At 42.6% G+C, this 22,906-nt stretch overlaps 1 protein-coding gene across 2 annotated transcripts in view; it reads right to left on the bottom strand.

The window, feature by feature from the left end:
* The window catches only part of PCSK5 (proprotein convertase subtilisin/kexin type 5), a 463,530-nt gene that overhangs the window by 35,820 nt on the left and 404,804 nt on the right, over positions 1-22,906 (bottom strand). The window contains exons 25-29 of one of the 2 annotated variants that reach the window (XM_044920816.1): positions 12,862-12,904; positions 11,736-11,872; positions 10,733-10,933; positions 6,113-6,190; positions 1,725-1,808 (exon numbers count right to left, since the gene is read on the bottom strand). In XM_044920816.1, the coding sequence (XP_044776751.1) occupies positions 1,725-1,808; positions 6,113-6,190; positions 10,733-10,933; positions 11,736-11,872; positions 12,862-12,904 (543 nt within the window). The remainder of the gene's footprint in view (positions 1-1,724; positions 1,809-6,112; positions 6,191-10,732; positions 10,934-11,735; positions 11,873-12,861; positions 12,905-22,906) is intronic. The other variant, XM_021689363.1, reaches the window with a different exon arrangement.

The raw sequence follows: 22,906 nt of genomic DNA, 5'->3' as shown, positions 1-22,906 counted from the left end.
CTTCCTTCCTTCCTTCCTTCCTTCCTTCCTTCCTTCCTTCCTTCCTTCCTTCCTTTTCTTTCTTTCTTTCTTTCTTTCTTTCTTTCTTTCTTTCTTTCTTTCTTTCATTTATTTGAGAGAGAGAGAGAGTGCATGATGGGGGGAAGGGCAGAGGCAGAGGGACAAGCAGGCTCCCTGCTGAGCAGGGAACCAGATGTGGGACTCGATCCCAGGACCCCGAGATCAAGACTGACTGAGTCACCCAGGTGCCCGCTTGCCCTGTTTCTTTTACTTTCCTGCAGGTCACTATGGGGTTTCCCTTTCCCCAGTTGATCTGTCTATTAACACCTTGGTCTGTCTTTGTGTAAGGCCGTTTTACATGTGCAGCTCAATAGAGTCTATTCTTCTGCTTCTGGAATCCTCTCCTGCTAGGACACTAACATAGTGGCAACTCCTCCACCATCCAGCGCCACCTGGAGTGGACGGTCTGCCTACTTATTCTTTTTTATTTTATTTTATTTTATTATGTTAATCACCATACATTACATCATTAGTTTTTGATGTAGTGTTCCCTGATTCCTTGTTTGCGTATAACACCCAGTGCTTCTTAATTGAAAAAAAATCAGATAACATCATTATTGAAGAAAACTATTTTAAAATCACCCTTCACTCCCAAATCCCAAGAAAATTCCTTCAATTTTTGGTTGTAAACTTTTATATTTCGTAGGGGTAGAATCATGGCACACCTGAAATTTTAAACTTTTGTGCCCCATCTCATGATGAACATTGCACCTTCCAACATAATGACCACTTTAATGGTCACTTTTAATTCTTAACTTCTCACTGTTAGTGTACCATGTTAATAAAATATCCCCAGAATTCAGGGAAGTTGCTATTTCTGATGTTTTGTTATTGTAAATGATGAAGCAGTTCATCTCTTGACCTGTTAAGTTTGTTGTTCTTGGCTGGGGTGCCTGGGTGGCTCAGTCAGTTGGGCATCTGCCTTCAGCTCAGATCATGATCCCAGAGTCCTGGGATTGAGTCCCACATTGGGCTCCCTGCTCAGTGGGGAGTCTGCTTGTCCCTCTCCCTCTGCCCCTCTCCCCTGCTCCTGCTCGCGCTCTCTCTCAAATAAATCTTAAAAAAAAAAAAAGTTGTTGTTCTTGGGTTTTTTTTTTCTCTCCTAAATTCAGAAATGAAGAAGGAAAGAATAAGTAGGGTGTTTACCCTCTACCCTACCCTAAGTTCTACCCTAAGTTCTCTTGTTTTGGCTAATGCACTTTAAAGAGTAATGGAACCTCTAAAAATGTCAGGTACCCAGAGACCCTAACAAAATCTGTGGCCAGATCAACAGATGACTTCATCATGCCTTTGGATAAGAACATTGGCATTTTTCTTTTCATTCTCTCTCTGTTTTTTTTTTTTTGGTCCTTTGAAAGCCAGTTTTGTTTTTTTTTTAAGATTTTATTTTTAAGTAATTTTTACACCCAATGTGGGACTCGAACTTAAAACCCTGAGATCAAGAGTCACATATTCTACCGACTGAACCCACCATGCACTTCTGAATACCAGTTTTTGTTAGAGGTCACTGTTTGGGTCCCTGCATTTTTCCAGAGTAGCCACAGTGATAGAAACAGTGAGGACTGGATCAAGTCCTGCAAACCTTTTACGTAAAAATGCCAATACACATGAGTGACAGTGAATTGGCTTGGCCACAGCCACTTCTTATCATACTCCATACTGACCTTTTGGACACGAAGTGCACAGGGTCGCAGATTCATTGCAGGTTTTACAAGAAGGATGACAAGGCTGGTGTCCTCTCATAATGTCTGTGTAGACAGAAACCAGAAGTCAGTATCCTTTGAACAGGCTCATAGTATTACAGTGTTGGAAAGGATCTCATGGGTAATCTCATTTTCCTTCCTGCCCAGCATAGAATCCTTTCAATTTTGCATTGGCTAAACCTCCATGGTGGGCTTTATTCATTTATTCATGTATTTCATTTATTTTTTTTCTTCCTTCCAATTGATTATCAAGACATGGTTTGCAAACTTCCAGTGACAGGATAGTCTTAAATTCAACGGAGCTGTTTGAACTAACAGGTGTTCCTTCTTTCATATATTAAAAATCTGTGAGGGTGTGTGCTTGTGTGCATGCATGCATGAAAGTTTTCTAGTTAAAGGTCATCACTTCTTTCACCAAGAGTCTTAGATGACCATTTCTCTTCACTCCAAGAGGATAACAGAATTCATTGTGTCTTTTATGGGGTAACTTTCTCTTTTCCTTTCTTCCTCTCTTCCCCCCTTTTTTTTTTTCTGTTCTTTGGAACCAGGTTTCAAAATCCGTCAATGTTTGGGTTTCTGTGTTCTTCAGAGTAATCACTGTGGAATGCAAACCTAAATTTATCTCCTCTCAAATCATCATTAAACATTCACCTAATGGAGCCACCTGTGGGCTTTCTGGTTGGTCAGGTGATAGGCAGGCCATCCCAGGTCAATACACCATTTCCCTGGGAAACATTTGAGGTGTTCCTCTCTCCCTTGCCCCCCAAGAGCATTCCTTTGGTGACCAGGCTTTTCCAGGGAGTCAGGAAGTCCACAGGACAATTTCAAAGACCTACAGAATAGCCTTGGTGACATCACTCAATGAGTCCATGAGATCTTGACCGAATCTCAGGAGCTGCTTGGGAATCAGCATAAGTCTCATAGGAGAGAATTAGAAAAAGAAGATCTAGCTCAGAATGTGTGATAGGAATGATCCAGACCCTCAGTTGACTGTTACTGTTGGCATCTTACGATCACCGTCCCTCTCTTGCTTCCTGCTCCTTCCTGCTCTTCCTGAGAGTCAGTCTGACAAAGTGGGTTCTGTAGGCACACCTGCTGTCAGAGCCCAGCTGTGCCACTTATGGGAGGGTAACCATGGATACGGTAATTAAACTCCGAGAGTCCTATTTTCCGTGTCTCTAGAATGAGAGCAAACGATCGTTCCCTTATAGAACTGTCGTGGAGGCTAAATGAAACAGTGTGTAACGCGCACACACAGCGGCTCAGTAAATGCTAGACTGTCTGCTTCCTTCCTCCCAGTTTCCTCCTTGGTTACCATACTTGCCATTTCCCAACCTTAGGCTTTAGTTCTCTTTTCCCTCTGTTCCATACCCGGAGTGGCACCGGGAGGGTTTGCTTGGTTTCTCTGAAGACGCTATGTTTAATAAGCTGCTGAGATTCACTACAAAGGAAACTAGACTCAGAGGTAGGTAGGTAGACAGACAGATTGGTGTGGATGTAGATACAGATGTGTAGACATAAATGATCATCCTGCCATGCTAAGTGGCCGTTCTCTTCCTAGTCTGGAGAGAGAAATATGCCTTGGTTTTCCAGGAGACTGACTCACTGCTGTACTCTCCCTGGGGGGAGCTGTTAAGAACTCAATTAGCCTTGTGCGGAGCACTGTCAGGCACAGGGTTCTCACAGACAACAGGAAGCTCCACAGGACCAAGGCCTTTTTAAACTGACAGTCTCACTTAACCCAAACGAGAAGGCGGCAGAGATGAGCAACAATTCGGTTGCCAACATCAGTCCTCACTCACTAACCACCTGGGAGATGCAGATCAAAGCCACAATGTGAGATCACCTCACACCTGTTAGAAGGGCTAGGATCAAGAAGAGACAGCACGTGTCGGTGAGGATGTGGAGAAAAGGGAACCCTTGTGCCCTGCTGGAGGGGCCATAAATGGGCACAGCCACGGTGGCAAACAGTACGGAGGGGCCTCACAAGATTAAAAATGGAACTACCCTATGATCCAGCAATTCCACTCTGTGTATATAACTGAGGGAAATGAAATCACTGCCTTGAAGAGATACCTGTCCTCACATGTTCATAGTAGCATTATTTACAAGAGCCAAGACATGGAAACCACGTAAGTGTCCATCGATGGATGAATGGATCAAGATGTGTCATATGTGTATAAAGGAACACTATTCGGCCATAAAAAAAGGAGGAAATTTTGCCATTTGCAACAAAGGGATAAATCATGAGCATTAGGCTAAGTGAAGTATGTCAGAGAGAGAAAGACAAATACCATATGATCTCACTTATATGTGGAACCTACAAGGAAACCAAAGACCTAGAGTAGATTGGTGGTTGCCAGGTGTCGGGGTCGGGGTGGGGAATGGGTGAAAGTGGACCAAGAGGTACAAATGTCCAGTTATAAGATGAATAAGTGCTGAGGATGTAATGTCCAGCATGGTGTCTACAGCTAATACTCTATTAGCTGAGAGAGTAGCTCTTAAAAGTTCTCATCACACACATGCACACACACACAAAAGGTAACTATGGGGGTGGTGGATGTGTTAACCTCATAGTGGTAATCATTTTGTAATATATATGTATATCAAATTATCACATTATGCTGGTTAAGCCTGACAATGTTGTATGTCAATTGTATTTCAATGGAACTGAAAAAAAGATACTTAATGGCTGAGCGTTCTTAAAAAATAATAGCAAAATAATATTTATCAGAAACACCTTGACCATCTTTAATATTATATGTCTAGGCCAGGGGTTGAATGTTTTTCCCCTCAAGGTTTGAATTTTTTATTTTATCTTTTTTTAAAAATTTTATTTTATTTATTTATTTGAGACACACAGAGAGAGGGACGCCTGGGTGGCTCAGTCGGTTGGATGTCTGCCTTCGGCTCAGGTCATGATCTCAGGGTGCTGGGATCGAGTCTCACGTGGGGCTCCTTGCTCAGTGGGGAGCCTGCTTCTCCCTCTGCCTGGCGCTCCCCCTGGTTGTGCTCTTTCTCTCTGACAAATAAATACAATCTTAAAAAAGAGAGGGAGAGAGACAGAGAGAGCTGGAGCGAGCAAGAGCACACGAGTGGAGGGGTGGAGTAGGGAGAGAGGGAGAAGCAGACTCCCCACCGATATGGGAGACGGAACTAGGGCTCCATCCCAGGAAGCTGGGATCATGACCTGAGCAGAAGGCAAACACTTAACTGACTGAGCCACCACTCAGGCGCCCCGATTTTATCATTTTTATACTAAATTTTTTATTTAGAAAGACATGAGCTTTAATGGGTTTTCTCACATTTTTGCAAAATATAATGTATATATCTACATATGTATTTATAATTACGTGTATCTCACATTCTGGCAGTTTGAGATTTTACTGGGATACCCTGGATATAAAATTCTGTAATGTCAGCATATGTCCACGAGAGGGTGCTCCGTACACACAGTTAACAGCAATTAAGTGTGGGCAAGGGATTGTCGTTCCCCGCCACAGCTTTTTATCATAAAAGATTAGTGACTTAATCACAAGTAAATTTTGACTTTGATCATAGTTTCTCTTTTTTTTCCACTCCAGAAATTCTGGACTGGACAAGACCTCAAAGAAAAAAAAATCACCTTGACCAAGAAAATATAGTGTCTGTCCTTTAGAAATGACTATAGCTAAACCATATAAAACGGGAGTTTTATTTAAAAAAATTTTTTTTTAAATAAGCAATACTCACACAGTTAAAAAAAACCAACAAAACTGAAGAAAGGGAATATATCATAAAGTATCTCTCCATCCTTTTTATATAAACTGTATCTATTCGCACTGTTTATCACATTGCTTTTTTTTTTTTTTGGTAATAATGTATTTTGGGGCTCATTCTCTATCGGTGCATAAAGAACCCCCTCTTGTTTATGACTCCACAACATTCCATTCCATGGATGTATCATACTTCATTTTTCTAACTGGTAACTGTTGGTGACCACTTCGGGTTTTTTTGTGTTTTTTTTCCAATCTCTGCTATTTCAAATACTACTACAGTGACTGGGAAGGCCAAAGGTGCTTTTCCAGCCTATTACAGATCTGCAAGGACAGAGGCTTTTCTTGATAGCCTCTCCCCCAGATATAACCACTCAGCACATCAGGAACGCCCTTAAATGTTCCAGAAAGCTCCACTGCTGAGTTTCCTCCCGGGTCTTTGGCCTTTGAGCATCTACGTTGTGGTCACCACCTCCTTCTGTTTTTACTTGGGCACCCCCATTTGCTCCTTGTAGCCCAGCTTCTTTGGGTTGGTTTCTACGTCACAGAGGCTTTTGATTCAGTGTGATGATCTTCTCCCTATTTCCCTGTTACCTCTTTTGATTTGAAACTTCCGCCGTCGCTTCTGTGGCAGGCTCCTCACCAAAGATGGGCTTGCAGTGGGCACAGGCTCTTTTTTATTAGAAAAGAAAAATAAAGTGTTTTATTTTTTTAATGCAAGAAAGATGAAGAAGATCAGTTTCGCCTATCACCTTACCACCCAGAGATGCCTGCGATGTAGACGTCTGCACGTAGATTTCCCATCTTCGTGCTGAATGTGTGAGTATAATCACGTATATGTACTTAATCATTTATGTCTTCTGTGTATATAATACCGACCCTACTTTTTTTTTTTTAATGATTTTATTTATTTGACAGAGAGCACGAGCAGGGGGTGGGGAGTGGCAGGCAGAGGGAGAGGGAGAAGCAGACTCCCCACCAAGCAGAGACCTGGATGTGGGGCTCCATCCCAGGACCCTGGGATCATGACCTGAGCTGAAGGCAGACCCTTAACCGACTGAGCCACCCAGGCGCCCCTGCATTTGCTATTATAAATTTTATAGGCATATTCTCTTGCTATTAAAATTCTTAGTACACACTATTTTTAATGGATTATGTATTTGCATGAACCATAATTCACTTAATTTTTTTCTTCCACATTTTTAGATTGCTCCATCTTTTTTTTTTTTTTGGTTATTATAAATAAAGCCGCCACTGACATCTTTATACACAGTATTGGCTAAGTCAGGACTCTGCTTGGCTCCTAGGCATCCCAGCTGACCACTATTTGCTGCCTTCTTTCTGGGACTATTCTTCCCCAACCTAGGGCCCCCCCCAATTACTTGCTTTTGACAGGGAAGACTGTTTTGAAGTGAACTAGTGTTTCCCGTGTTAAGACTGGGTCAGGTTAAAGGGCAAGGGAGTAGTTTTAACTTTTGTGTCCTCTTCTGTCCTGGGAGCTTTATGTGGGCTCTCCCATTTAATTCTCAGAATGACCTTGGCTGAAGCAGTTCCATGTTCTTATTTTATGGATGAGGGAACTAAGATTCAGACAGGATGAGTAACTTGGTTAAGGTCACACAGCCAGTAAAGAACAGAGCCAGGGTCTGAACCCTGGTATGCTTACCTCTAAAGCCTACATCCACTAGAGAGACTTTTTAGTAATTAATTTGGATTTTAAAATAGTTCGGTCGAGGTCAAAGCAGTGGTGTACCGGTAAAATGGCTCTTTGGAACACACGACAAAAACCTTAAATTGTAGTGTTTGCTGATTTCCGTGGTGTAAATACTCCCATTGTAGTTGATTTCAAGCTGCCGATGGTTTAATGATCCCCTATTGAAATTCCTGGATATTTGACAATCAGGACAAATGGAGACGCATGGTTCCTTCAGGGATCCTGTGGGCCAAAGGTTTAATCATTTACTCATCCAGAGTCCTGTGTTTTCTTCACGGAGTGCTGGTTGGTTAATTAAGTAAAAATGAGGTCCTCATTTCTACGCGAGGCAACTGTGTATATCTACAAAGTCCTTCTAAAAATCAGATTTTCGTGGCATCTCTAAAGCCCTCGAAGGTTCAGTTACACATAGGCAGCGTATCTGCCCACCGCTGAGATTTATTTTTTACATACGGCTCTCAGTGTTTGTGACTGGCTCTGGGATTCCAGGCTTCCTCAGGGCATAGGAATCAAAATCAAAAGACAGGCTAGTGAGAAATTGTTAGGATGTGGTCAAAAAGTTAATTCCCTGTGTCTGCGCTTTGTAGATTAAACTATCATCAGCATATGTAATTAGAGCCTGCTACAAACACGGTTTTAATCGATGATGGAAATAGGTGGGTAGGGGAAATGTGCAGGAATTATTCTTAGGACTTTCCGGCACTACCAGGGGGAAAACCACTTAAGAAAATCCAAATGATTTAACAGTCATAGAGTGAACTGTTTCCATTCCCAACAATGGTTTCAGGAAAGCAGCCGAAACTGTGGCCTGCCACGCCTGAACGTTTTCACCCACGGTGGCTCGTGATGCCTGAGTCCCTGTGGAAGCCATTAGCAGCCTATTTCACGTTGGGTCTGTTGCTGCCATACAGGGGCACTGGCCTAGGAATCTTCACAGGGTGTTAGTGACCAGGACAGGGGATCTGGTAGGGATCCGTACTCTGGTGCAAGTGATTTTTTGCTGGCAGGAAGAACAGAGTTGAGCCGCCATCTTTGGAGATGAGTTAGTCTTGGTTGGAGGCTTGGCCAGGCATGGTCCAATGTGTAGGGAAATCTCCATCCTTGGACTGGGGCAGGAGGTGATGCCACTGCGTGTTTAATTAACGAAGAATTACGGTCCTCCCATCGTGAGCAGACCCTTTATTAAGAGAGGGGTTTAGCGAAGTCTAGTTGGATTTTTATTTCAAGGCTCTTTCCCCAACATGTACTGGCACAGACCGTGGGGGGCGGTTGTAGTCTTTGGGTGCAAACAAGCTCTGATTGTTTCCTCTGGGAGGTCATGTGGGTGAAGGAGTGGACTGGAGTTTGTCCCATTTTACCTTTCCTATGTGGATCTGCAACCGTGTTGAAAACCACACCACCACCTTGCTGAGAGCACTTAGGCAGCTCTATTCTTCTAAAATCATTCTGTCCATTGTCTGGGCTCCCACTGAGTTGACCCAGGATGACTGCCACCTGCTTAGCATCATCTTAAAGGGGAGGCTAATTAGTGCCTGTTTTCTGGAAACTTCTGCCCTCCTATTATACCCTCAACCTTGTTGGGTTTTTTTTTTGTTTGTGTTTGTGTTTTTGTTTTTGTTTTTTAAGAGTTAGAAGTCAGGGGAAAGATGTAGGCATTTGGCTCAAATACTCCCAGGACTTGATGGAGTGCATTTCCCACTTACTGTCTCCCTCAGTGGTGTCTAAGCTCTGCTGGGGAAGCTGAGCTCCGGCCTCACCTTGCTCAGTGAAGAAAGAGTTTTCCTCACTATTAATAGTCTGCATGTCTGATTTCCTAGGTCATAGAAAAGCGCAGCCATGGCATTGACTTTGTTGCTTTTGTCCAGCCATGAGAAACATTCTCATCTGCTTCCCAAATCCCTTAGTAGTGCTAACTCCCCAAATGGACTAATTCCTTCCTTTCTTCAAAAACACTATATTTTGATAGTAGAAAATGCAGAGGGGTGGGTGTGGTGCTCTGACAAAGGGGAGCAGTCAAGGCCTGATTTCTGCTTGCAAAGTGCGTAGCCCAGTTGAAAGGGACGTGTAATCATTTGGGGAATCAAATCTGCTCTGACTCTTGGATCCCTGGACCTTTTCATCATCTGGATGCCAGATAAAATACAGATGTTCTGAGCTAGAGACCCAGCACCAGACTATTTTCCTCTTGGCTTGCCCTGCCTCTTAAATGCCTGAATGCCAGACAAGCTCGTTTTCAGCATTTGGGTCCAGCTATAATTCACGGAAGATATCCCAATCTGGATTGAATGATTTTCTTCCCAGCTATGCCTCTGAAATTGGCCCGTGTTCTCCATGGCTTTTGGCTGCTGGGTTTGTGATGGTCTCTGAGCTGCTTTTCCTTTAAGTCACACATGCAACCCTGTCGTGGTGGACGGTCGCCATGGATGTCCCTCGTCAGACCCGGCAAGAGCCTCTCTCCTGCCCGGGATCTATCCCTCGCCCCGGGCCCTTCGGAGACTCATCCTGAGCAGACCTCCACTGCCATTGCACTGAAATGACCTTTTTAACAAATCCTTGCCTTGAAATCAAACGGAGAGCATCTCTTGTTTTCATGAGCGTCTCTGCATAGAATGTGAGTCAGATTTTTCCAGCAGGAAGAGGGTTTGGTTTCTTAACCACCAGAGACACAGAGAGGTCACTGGAGTTAGTAACTACCTTGCAAGGAAGCTCGTGACTGAGGCTTCAATGTGAGGTCAGTACTGAAGATGCAGGTAGGAATGAGCACGCGCAAGCCTTTACTGTTAGATTGCAAACTCCCACACCCTTCCTCCGGCCCCCATCAAAATCCCCACTTTCCCCAACTGCAACTGGAGGGGGACTTTTATTTTATTTTACTTGAGAGCACGAGTTGGGGGGAGTGACGAGGAGAGGGAGAGAGAATCTCAAGCAGACTTCCCGCTGAGCATGGAGCCAGACTCCGGGCTCGATCTCACAACCTGGAGAAATCAAGAGTTGGTTGCTTAACTGAGTGAGCCGCCCAGGTGCCCCTGGAGGGGATCTTCTGAAAGGCAAGCTTGGATGATGCTAAGGTCTAATCAGCCAGCCGGAAAGATCAGCTGTCTCAGCTTAAATTCCAGTACTTTTAGAGCAGGTCTTCCTTGTCCAACTGAAAAAGCCCACCTTTACCAGTCGTTTTCCTTTACCTTAGATAGAAGCTATTCTGAAATCTTTGAGAATGGTCGTTGGGCCATTCCCCTACATGACTCTCTTTACCCAATCTGAGGTCTCCTCCCGATAGGAACTCACGGGCCACACCACCCGTAGGCTGCGCTTTGGGTTTCCCTCCAGGTCGGATGACAACAAACCACCGCCTCCTACCCTTTCCCACTCCAAGCTTTGGTTCACTGCCCTGCCTTCCTCTCTTTTGGGATATCCCAAAAGCAAGCGTTAAAGCGGGAGGGAGGCAGGCAGGCAGAGAAGGGGGCCAGACACCTGCTTTTTCTGTCTCGGGAGGCACGTACCGTTCCAGAATTTGCCTTCCACCTGGGTCTGGGCAGGCTCCGAGCATGTCCCATGTCGCAGCTGCAGTCCTTCCCGGCAGCTGCCGCACTGATGGTAGCCAGGGCCACTGCAGGTCACGCAGGCTGGGTGGCAGCGCTCACACTGGCCCAGCTCTGGGTCGCCATAGAAGCCAGGACCACATGTGCTCACACAAGAGCCACCTGCAGGGGCACACAGAGAGGGAGCATGAGGGTGGGTCCCCGGCTGGCTTGGCGCGCTATGCGAGGCCGAGTTCTAAACAGGCCGCGGGGAATCTCAGGAACACTCTTTGTTTGAGTTTGTTTTTCAAGAAACCAAACTGCCATAAGCTTCTTTCAGCCAAGAAACGGGTCTTAAATCCAACAAGTCAGTCCTCTCTTAACCAAGCATTTCAGTTTGCTCAAGGGGTGAAGGGATGAAGAGCATAAAGAACTTCAAATTCTCAGGGCCTTGAAAAAGTGCAAATCAAACGAATCTCTGTATAGAAGCACTAGAGATCAGTGTGGGCTGATCCTGCAAACATTCGAGAGCACTGGGCTGTGAGTCCTTCCACTGGAAGACTCCTAGTATAGTTCTTTCCTAACCATCTGACCAAAACCAAAGACAAAGGATCTTGTTGATCTTTAACACTGCTCAGGAATATATAGCGTGGGTTAAGTCTCCGGGAAAGAGTCATGGTTCTGAATATTCCAGGTGATTTGATCTAAGGCATTTATCTTCAGCGTTCCCCACCCCCGCGCCTGTCACTCTTGTTTCCATCAGCTTGGAGATGTTGGAAATGAATGAGTGACATAGGAACTCTGCTTCAGTAATAAAAGCAGAAGGAAGTAGTCCCGGCTAATGTTTATTTTCAAACCAAATTAAAATCCATCCTTGGACAAGAGGCACAGGAAGAGTCGGAAGCCAGTCAAGCCAGTGCTCTTATTTCTGGGTGGGGCTCTGGAGCCTTGTTCTTCCTTTGCACCATGCGGTTCTCAGGCTTACCCAGGAGAAAGAAGCCTTCTTCACACCAATAGCACTCATGCTGGTCACAATTGCCGCAGTTGGTCTCACACGCTTTGCATTCAGATTCTTCACTGTAGGTCTTCTGAGGACAGGACTTGTAACAGTGGTGTTCAAACCTAAGAGGGGGAGGAGATGGAGTTTCTTCCACGAGCTATGTTGACGTATTTCTCTTCACCACCATAATTTAATATCCTGACATCTGTCTACACATCATTTTTAACAGGTATAGTTATTTAGGTTTCAAGGACAAAAACTTGGTCTATGTGTGCTCACCAAACAAGTCATTAACCACTTCCCTCTGGACCCTGAGGACCCATCATCGGGGCAGCTGTGAAGAGGGTGGGGAGAAGGAAAGGGGTAGCAATATTTATTTATGGAGTACTGATGATGCATTAAGTCCTCATTTCAACCTCCATTCAATTCTCCTATGGTAGCTATAACTTGTCTTTAATTTCTAGATAAGGGAACTGAGTCTCGAGGTAAAATGCTCAAAGTCCCATAGGTAGTTAAAGGCAGGCCTGGGATTTGAACAGACGGTTTGTGTGCTTCTGTCACATGGCAATGGGAAGGGGAGGTGATGTGGACACCTCCCATCTCTGACTTGTAGAGTTGAATTGGAGAACTTTGGAAGGGACTGTTACCTGCGTTTCATTTAATCTAGTGGTCTGTGTCTCTTCTTACCCAGGGGATGATTCAGAGCTCATAAAGTACCTGGCTATATTCTGGATTTTCTGACTCCTGTTAAGGACAAGGTCTCCACGCAGATGTTTGGAAATAGCTTGCCTGGGGGCGGGTCTGTCATTAAGGTTTGTCCATGAACAGCAAGGTCTGAATCCTGGTAACCCATGGCAAGATTCCTAGACACCAGTGTCAGGTTGGGTGACTTCCAGGACCAAGAAAAAGAGGGCCTCCTTTGGAGGCAAGAAAACAGCTGGGCTCTTATTGCTAAATCCAAGAATTGTTCTTTAATAGCCTGACAGGGCAGAGTCGCTTCAGGCTGCCCGGCCTCTTTGCTTTAATCACTGGATTTAGGATTAAGTCAGTAATGCTTAAACTGCAGAAAAGTTAGTGCCATGAAAAAAAAAACCCAAAAAACCAAACTTACATGTAATACCCCGGAGTGCATGATGTACAGGTTTCTGGATTATCTGGAAGAAAATTATAATAATGAAACATAATAAGTACCGAGAGTCCATCATTTGGAAAAATGGGCTCTGGAAAAGTCCTGGCTTGAGACAAATAATCTTTTTGGGATGTTTCATGAAAGGTACTCTCCAGAAATGATATTTGCACAGATTATACCATTTTTAATTAGTAGCATGACGTATGCTGTGGTTTAACTTTATCAAAGCTAGTAAAATAAGAGTTCTCAGGAATAACGGTTGGCCCTGATTTTCAAGGAAGTAGAGTCCCAAGCTCCTAGGTCTTCAAACTGCAGATTAAGAACCATCCGCATTAAGTACCTCCTGGCCTCTGTGAGGGAAAGGCATCAAGCGTGTCCACACATGCATGTTTGGAAGGAGCGACGGGCTCTCAACTCTGAATGGTAGGTTTTCTATGAGCTACCCCTAATGCCTGCCAATGTGAGGGAGTGTCATCTGGGAGCCTCCTTTGAAATCTGGACAATTATTTTTTTTTTTCCAATACAGTATCTACTTTGTGTTGGGCACGTCACAAATCTCTTGAAGGAATTGTCCTGTTCTCATTAAGTATAATGATTCAATATGTCCCTGTTGGCTCAGAGAAGGACTCTTTCCTACAGCTTTCAGGGGACTTAATGAGAGAGCAAGGGCTTTGAGAATCACTAATTCAGTCTATTTCCCTTCCTCATAACCCTCTTTGAAAGATGCCAATTCCAGATCCAATTATTAAGGGAATTCTATGATTTCCACTGGCCCGTGATTCCCGTGACTCACAGAGTGACCTCCAGCAAAGTTTCTATGGTACTCCAGTTCTGTTCTTTTCATTCTGATAAGAGATGGAAAAAAATTGCTCCTCTTTAGAATGTTCCTCGTGGTATGTGAAGGTTGTATGTGACCTTTAACTTTATTTAAACAAAATTTTGCCCTTTGAACTTTGTGCACAGCTTTCCTTTCTAATCTACTCTAGGCTCTATTTTGGTTTTCACAAAATCTGCCCCTTGCTCAAATCTTTAGCCAAATGCTCATCCTGGGTTCTCCTAGGGATGTTGCAAGACAACACTACTGTGTATTACACATTATATGGCTGATGCATTACACCAAAAGCTATTGTGGAAAAATTTCTGTAAGAGGTTCTGCCATTTAACCAGAGATTGACAGAACCTTCTGGAAATAGCCTAGTGATGATGCAGTGGAGAAGGTACTGGCCTGGGAACTGGGCTGTTTCTAGTTTGAAGTTTTAACTCTGGCTTAACTGCCTTGTGAACTTGCATTAAATGTTGCGCTGCTTTCTGGATTCTGATTTCTGTAGGTATAAAATGATCTGGTTGGAGAAAATGGTTGCTAAGACTTCAAAAGGTAAAAATTCTGCAGTTGAGTCTAGTAGGGGTTGGCAATGTATGACCGACTCTTGGGCCAGATTCAGCCGTGCCCCTTCCATGGAAGGATGGAACAAGACTCAAGACAGCCAAGGACGTAGCCAGACCCTTCTGCAGGAGGCCATGATATGCTCACAGTAGGGAAATGGTTTTTGTGTCTGCTGTATGGTGACATGGTTTGTTACAGGGTGACCAGACCAGAGCAGGATGGTGAAATGAACCATAAAGTAGGCTAATTACATGATATAAGGAATCTGAAGCTAGAGGTGCCTTGAGAAAGAAAAGCTCACAGAAATTCTTAGAATTTTTGCAGGTGGGGAGGGGTCTTTATGCTTCCACAATCCATTTTAAGAGGGGTGCAAAGGCCCCGGAGAACACGAGTGGTTCCACTGGGTAAGTATTTCCTGCTACGCGTCTATGTTTGCATCTCTATTCTTTCAGGTCTGCTCCTAAATAAGCTGCTACTACTCAGCTCACAGTTGGGCATCCTACTTTTCCCTGCCCAGCCCCAATGAACATATTTGACTCTGACAGTTTTGCTAATTTGGCAAGGGCTGGGGAAATTCTAATCCTGTTCTCTAATGTTCTGGCCATCCCTCCCATCTAGGAATTTAATGAGTTTGCTCTCTGCTCCTTTAAGCAGGTCATGATGAAAATGTTAAACAGAACCAAGCCTCAGAAATGTGCATACCAATGTAATCTTGAGTCCAGGGACCTTTCCAGCCCAGATGCACAGTGAATTTGGTACCTTTACAATAGTTTGCATAAATGAATAATGCATAGAACAGGAAGTATGTCTTAGAACAGCTTATGAATGCCCATTAGTCTTTCTCATCATTACCGGTTATTCTGAAGAATAAGAATTATTTTAAAAAATTTTCCACCCCAGAAGATCCACAAGTCAGACATAAGCTAAATGGATTTAGCTTGACCACTGAGAGGCAGCTGTTATGGGATTAAGGAAAGGTAACAATCCCAAACCTAGAAGTTGAGTCTAAGTCAAGTTGGCATTTGAATGGTAGGGTAGGAAAGGAGGGTTGGCTTAAGGAGAAAGGTGAATGTTGCTGGCTCTTCCGGTGTGTGTGTGTGTGAGTGTGTGTGTGTGTGTGTGTGTGTGTGTGTGTTTGGGGGTTAGGGTTGGAAGAGTCCAAACAAGCTAGCATTGTGGACTGTCTCAGAAGGTGGTTTCCAAAGTAGGATGTTTGAATAGCTCTGGTTACTTGGTGTTGTCAAACCTTTGAGCTGAGAGAACATAGTTTGAGGGCACGTGGGGCAAGTTCAGTCAGAATTCAGAGAGAGCCTCGCACATTTGGAAAAAAAGAAAAAAAAAGCCTTTGGAAACAGTTCCTGGCTTCCACCTGTTCACATCCTCACTAAGGAGAATGTATGAGCAGATGCCTCGTCAAAATGGGGGTACAGCCTGCCTTTCTTGAGAAAACTCCTGTCTATTGTCTCCTTTCTATGGGGTGGGATGGGCAGGACTTTGGTACCCCCTCTTTCTGGAGAGGTCTTTGTGATCCTGTGTGTCACTTTCCCATGGTTTCCTTAGTTTTATCAGTGCTGGGGCTCATGGGAAACTCCCTCTTCTCATGGAGGTGTTGACTGCTGCCTTCAACTTCACCTTCAGTGGTCAACGTACATCCTCTGCCGTGTTATTGTGTTCTTAGTAATACCTATAGCCTTCACCATTGCATACGGATGGATCAGGGCCACATTAGGATTTATGGGCATCTAACTTACAAAATGCATCAGGAAAGGGATATTTTAAACTTGAAATGGAATCGAATTTTCAAAATGTGCAGAGAACAAGAATTTGTTGTTTATGGTTTACATAAACTCGGAGTCACACAATTAAAGATATGTATAAGCTAAAATGACTCTCATTTGCTTTTTCTAAAATCTTACTGTACATTTCTTTTTCATTTGAAGGAGACAAAAGACTTGGTTTTTTAAAGAATAGCCTTTATCATATAATATCTAGATAGGCCAGAATTAGCCAGGGATCAGCTATGTTGTTGAGGCAGAATCGCCTCTTTGCAAAACCAGGGGAAAAAGTTGATGTCAGGGTGGTATGTCTTTCAAGATTCATTTTCAGGGGGCACCTGGGTGGCTCAGTTGTTAAGCATCTGCCTTCGGCTCAGGTCATGATCCCAGGGTCCTGGGATCGAGCCCCGCATCCGGCTCCCTCCTCCGAGGGAAGCCTGCTTCTTCCTCTCCCTGCCGCTCCCCCTGCTTGTGTTCCCTCTCTCGCTGTGTCTCTCTCTGTCAAATAAATAAATAAAATCTTTAAAAAAAAGATTCATTTTCAGGCTTCTAGAACTTTCATCCACACCCCAGGCCTCCCTCTACCACTGCCTATTGAAACTGATCTGTTCCATAGTCCTTTACTGCACAGATCTACTAGTTAGGGATGCTAGGCTAATGGGCAGGTTAAACTTATGTTCTTGGGAGGCTTCTAGGTTTTCCCCTACCTCAGTCCTTCCTCAGGTGTCCTAGACTCATTAGGCTCCCTTTGCTTTGACCTCTTAGGCCACATCTGTAAGTGTTCCATAAAGCGGCACCTGCCTTATTGTAATTCATCATGCCCTGGATGCTGGCTTTTCCCACAACTTCAACCTTTTGGCTCTATTACCTTCCCAGTTCCAATCACCTATATGCTAGGTTTGACCAAACTTGGGGCAATGTTTGCCTTCCCAGTGCTTCCCACACTTAGGCAGAGTATGGACCAAACTGATGCTTTGCCCCTTCTTCATAGGTTTCTAGCCCCAAATACTCTATAAGCTCCCTAATTACAGAATCTAAAGTGGTAATGTCCATACTGTTTTGATTGATCACCCTATTGGTTTAAAAATTTAGCATGTGCCTGCAATGCATATATATGTGTGTGAATTATTTATGTGTGCTAGTGCATGAATGTTTTACATTTTTAAAAATATATAGTGGAAAGATAAAGTAGAAAATTTAATAATAAAATGATTACAAATACAAGTTCTATCTTTTTCTGTGGGCCAGTGGGTTGTCTTGCATACTTCTCTTTGGAGATGAGGGACTTGGGCCATATCTAACAGAATGCTGACTCTGAGGTTATAAATTCATATACTAGCTTTCCAAAAATATGTTTTACATTCGATTGCTTAAAGTTGTAACTGGAAGGAATGGTTCTCTGATGGGCTCACACATCTGTATGTATATAAGGACTTTCTATACCTGGCTTCTAGGCTTTCCATATTTATAGACAAACTCTATAATTCTAATTAACTTGTTCACCTAGCATTTTGGGGGTTGGGAAATAAGTTGAAAATATAGATATAAATGAACGCGTTGGAATGCTATGACTAGATTCCATTTTTCTCATCCTTCTCTGACCCTCTATAACTTTAGTATGTTAATGTGTTCCCCAGAGAAAACTTTCTAGATTGGAATAACCAGTGATTATGTCCCTATGAAAGACAATGTGAAAGTTCATCTGCTGAGAAGAGGTTTAAAAAGTATGGTACATTTATACATTAAAATTTTGTTTCTTAAGAATATTTAATGACATGACATTTTCATGATAGGCTATGTGAATAGGGAAGGTAATCCGTATCTAGATATGTATGTATTATGTATGCATATCGATCTGTGTGTACAGAGATGACTATCAAAAATCAGAAGAAAAAGCTAAAATGTTAACAGGAGTTATTTCTGATTTTATTTATGTGTATCTATACATGTTTCTATATTAATAAATATGTGCTATGGACTTAGAAAAAAAATTCTATTAAGGAAAGAATGTGCGTGCTCAGGTTATGAGCTCCAGGGGTCATTTATGCCACATGTCTGCAACGGTCTTCTCCACAGACCCCTCTCCCCAGAGAACTAGTCTTTTGGTCACACTCTTCATTTTCTGTCACTTTTCTGCACACTTCTGTTTTTCCATCTTTCCATTTTGTTTCTTAGCAATTCCTAATTCTCCATCACCAGGACAAGACCGATCTTCCATGGGGTTCACTTAAAACCATGGCAGATGTTTACACAAACTCCTTTTTAAAAATTCACTTTTAATTTGAAATATTTTTCTGATAGGATTCCATAAAGGAGGCAGATCATTAGGAAATGGGGTTATTCTTGGCTCGGCCTCAAGACTTGCCAACTGGATGAGGCACTGTTATTGGGCCAGTGTTCTCAAGCAATTCTCTTTATAAGCACCTGCGGCCTTGCTGGAGCCTCAGCAGAGTGTCCATCCCCTATTGAGATGCACTACTCCCTTTGAGGGGAGAGACAATATTACAAGCAGCCAGTACTTAAATTGTTTTGGGAGTTAATTAAGCACGTTGTCAATAATGCATATTCTCCCAGAGTAAATAGTTATTGGATGATGCTGTACAAATCTGTAAGAGAGGCACTGACATTCTTCATTCCACACAAAAATAAGGACTGGGTAAGAGATTTATATACCCACAGAGTGCAACTAATTACAAGCCCCAAATAGCATTAAAAAGTATGTAATTCAGATAGGCCTTGTACTAAGAATTGCTTCAGATAATTAACACTAGCATACAAAATGGACCCTTTGACCTGCTTTGCCAAAACAGAAGATTTTTCTGGAAGGTTCAGTGGTGCTGGGATACAAAGTACTTGGTTAGGGGGCCTGTTGACGATTTTCAATCCTTTTGTCCTCACTGGTGTCCAAGGACAATGAATAAATATTTGAATTGGCAGTAATGTAAATAGTACAGCTGACAATGGGGCACAACCCCCTGGAGGGACACAGTAGTAGAGAGACCAGAATAAATAATCTAAATCATTGTCTACAAATGTTGGCTAAAAGAGGACTCAGTTCTCTATTGGACTCTGGTCTTTACCAAGTCCTCTGGTTCCAACAATAGGATATCCTAATAGGCAAGCTGTTTCTGGATTCCCATTCTTCTCTCAACCAACTAACAGGTGAAAGTGATGGATAAATATACACAGCTGAGTGCCTATGAGGATTACCCACTACAGCCGTTTGTTCACTCATTCCTTCATTCTGGAGCTTACATTTTGGAGAATAGACAATAAAAGAAAAATTAGATAATTATTATAATGCAAATAAGATGTAAATCTTCAATAAATGCATGGAGCAGCTACTAAAATGCAAGCTCCGTGAAGACGGGTGGTTTTGTTTTGTTTTCCTGTACCTTGGTACCATGAGTATTGCCTCGCACATAGCAAAAGCTCCAAAAATATGCGTGAATGAAGAAGAAAAACATGTAAATAAGTACAGAGATTCAGATAAAGGGTTAGAGAGTGATGAGATTAGAATGGAGATGAGAGGTCTTAATTTAGATAGGCTTGTTGGGGAGAGAACCTTTCAGGAATTGACCTTTGGAGATGGGAATGGTAACAAGGAGATAGCCATGTGGGCTCTGAGGGCAGTGTTTCAGAGGCTAAGAAAACTTCATCTGTTCAAGGAACATGGAGAAGGTCAGTGGGGCTACAGTGGATAAAGAGAGGGAGAGAGTCAGGAGATGAGGCCAAGGTCATAGGATCAGATCAAATATCATTTTACACGCCAGGCTTAAGAGGTTTGCACTCAATCTAAAAGTAATGAGGAACAATCAAAGCTTTATAAAAAATATCCGATGTGATCTGAATATCTTAAAATGATCATTGTGGGTGCTACATGGAAAATGACTTCTTTAACTGTGGAAACGGTTATATCCCTTAAATCTTGCAAAACCTGGATTCCATGTAACACATTTGAGAAACACTGGTTTAAGGAATATACTGCAGGAGAAATGGTTGGGCATAAACTCAGACTATGGCTTCAGTAATGAAAAATCAGATTGGAGAGAACCTAAAAAGATAAAAATTGAGAAGATCAGATGATATGATGTGGGAGGTGAGGAAGTGGGATGGTTCCCTGGCTCTGGCTTGAGTACTTGGGTGGATAGAAAGGAGGAACATTCAACAGGGGGATGGACGTAGGAGCAATAAAGAAATACTTAACTGATCCTGTATGATAGTCCATACACTGCTTTGGTGATTATAAAGATATATACAGACAAGAAAGGCAATCCCTACCCTCAAGGAATTTGATGAGGAGACAGTAATTAGCAAAGCTAATTAGAGAAGAAACCACAATGTGGCAAAATATAGAATAGATAAACCTCTAATCTAGTATACCACAGAAAATATTTGCTTAGGGCTTGAAAGAAACCAACTTATGATTCTCTTTCTCTCTTACCACTTAATTAGCCTTTATCTCTCTTTTTGAATAGAAAAATTCGGAGCATTTTCATTATAGTTAGGGTTGCCAGACAAAATATGAGACTGAAATGGGAACCGAAGGACTACAGTTTCAGTGTAAGGATGAATGAAAAATAAAATTGTCAGGAGAAGGGGACAACAAAAAACATCATCCCACTCTTAGCCTTGGCATTGGGTAGATTAAAAAGCAACAACAAAACCGCCTCTGAGAACGTATAACTATAAGCTGGATCTCACCTAAGTTATCTGAATTCACGTTATCTGTGTTGGGAACATCTCAAAAGGAAAATTCAATTTAAAGTAGTCCTAAGTAGATAGCATCCCAAGGCAATTGGTAGAAGCAAATGCAAATCTTCTCTAGGGAAATGTAATCTTGGGGCGCCTGGGTGGCTCAGTCGTTAAGTGTCTGCCTTCGGCTCAGGTCATGATCCCAGGGTCCTGGGATCGAGCCCCGCATCGGGCTCCCTGCTCAGCGGGAAGCCTGCTTCTCGCTCTCCCCTCCCCCTGCTTGGGTTACTCTCTCACTCTGTCTCTCTGTGTCAAATAAATAAATAAAATCTTAAAAAAAAAATGTAATCTTAGATCACCAAGTGTTCTCACAGGTAAATTTTCAAGGAAATTTGTCACAGTTTAAAAACAAGGAAATTAGGCAGTCTGAGAGAAAGTTGGCAGAAATAACAGACATCAGAATCAGACCCACAGAGACCACTGATCTTGAAATGATCTGTTACAGAATATAAAAATAACAAGTGTTTAATATTTTTTAAAGATTTTATTTATTTATTTGAGATAGAGAACAAAAGAGAAAGCATGAGAGGGGGGGCAGAGGGAGAGGGAGAAGCAGGCTCCCCACTGAGCAGGGAGCCCGAGGCCGGACTTGATCCCAGGACCTTGGGATCAAGACCTGAGCTGAAGGCAGATGCTTAACTGACTGAGCCACCCAGGCACCTCTAAAGGTTTAATATTTTTTAAAGAAATAAAAGAACATCTTGAAAATAGAAAAGTAACCAGTTTGGAAAAGAAGCAAATATAACCTTTATAAGTGGAAGACATAAAAATTCAAAATTAAAACTGAATGGATATATTAAACCATAGATTATGCATAGCGGGAGAATCAGTGATCTCAAAGATAGATACAAAGAAAAGATAGAAAATCAGAGGGACAAAGAGGTAGAAAACAGGAAAGAACAGTAAGAGACAAGGAGGTTAGGATGAGAAGATTTAATATATGTCAAAGTTCCAAAAACAAATAATAGAATGGGGAAGAGGTGGTTAAAAAAAAAAAAAAAAGGAATGCCTGAGAATTTTCCAGAATTGTTAAAAGGTACCAATCATTAGTCCCAAGAACTAACCATATGTATTATTAAACATACATTAAACATATATAAGCATAAACATATATTATTATTTTTTAATCTACAAGAAGATCCATCATAGTGAAATTGCAGAATAACCAAGAAAACAGCTCTTAGTCCATGGAGAAGGATAAAGAGACATAGTCATAGTCTGTAAGAAGAAGGAAAATACTATGAGAAGAGGACTTGGAAATTTGGCGTATGAAACAGCATCAGTCCTTTCAAAAAGACACTAACACAGTGGCAGAAAGTTCTTCAAAATTCTGATGAAAGACCTGAAATCATAAAATATAAGAGCCAGAAGGGAATTTAGACTTAGGCTCAGCTCAGATGTCATAAGAATATGAAGAATTTTTAAAAAGATTTTATTATTTATTTGAGAGAGCGAGAGAGAGCACAAGTGTTGGGGAAGGGACAGAGGGAGAGGGAGAAGCAGACTTCCCGCTGAATAGGAAGCCCAACTCAGGGCTCAATCCCAGGACCCTGGGATCATGACCTGAGCCGAAGGGAGATGCTTAACCGACTGAGCCACCCAGTCACCCCTGTTTGTTTCTTTTGAGTCCTGTAGGTCTTCTGAAAAAATCAGTGTTTTCTTGTTTTATTTTGTTTTGTTTGAGCTTCTGATAAGCTTTGTGCTGCTGCTGCAGCTATGGTCAAGTTGGGGTTTGGTAAATGGTGAATGATCTGCCATAGTCAGAAAATATATCTTACTCATCTCAGCAGCCCTAGTGCTATATGTTATGCTCTCGTGTTATGGTTTCTTTCACCAATATATTTTCAGTCCTACTATTCGCTAGGGCTAAAGTGATGACTAATTCCTAGTACAGTAGGGAGCTTGGGGTGTAGGGAGGAATGCAGCAAAGAAAAGTGTATTGCCATGAAAGCTATGTAGTGTTCCTAAAGGGATTTTGAACAATTGACTAAGAAGAAATAGGGTGATACCTAAACCGGGGTATGTGTGTTTTGTGGGGAGGGGAATGCGATTGCAGAATGATTCCTTAAGGAAGTGAAGGCTTAGTGAACTTGAAAAATGAGTTTGAGGGAGA

This window comes from Neomonachus schauinslandi, chromosome 13 (genome assembly GCF_002201575.2).
Source record: "Neomonachus schauinslandi chromosome 13, ASM220157v2, whole genome shotgun sequence".
NCBI classification, from domain to species: Eukaryota; Metazoa; Chordata; class Mammalia; order Carnivora; family Phocidae; genus Neomonachus; species Neomonachus schauinslandi.
The sequence above is the reverse complement of the archived record's forward strand: the minus strand, read 5'-3'. Positions and strand labels throughout refer to the sequence as shown.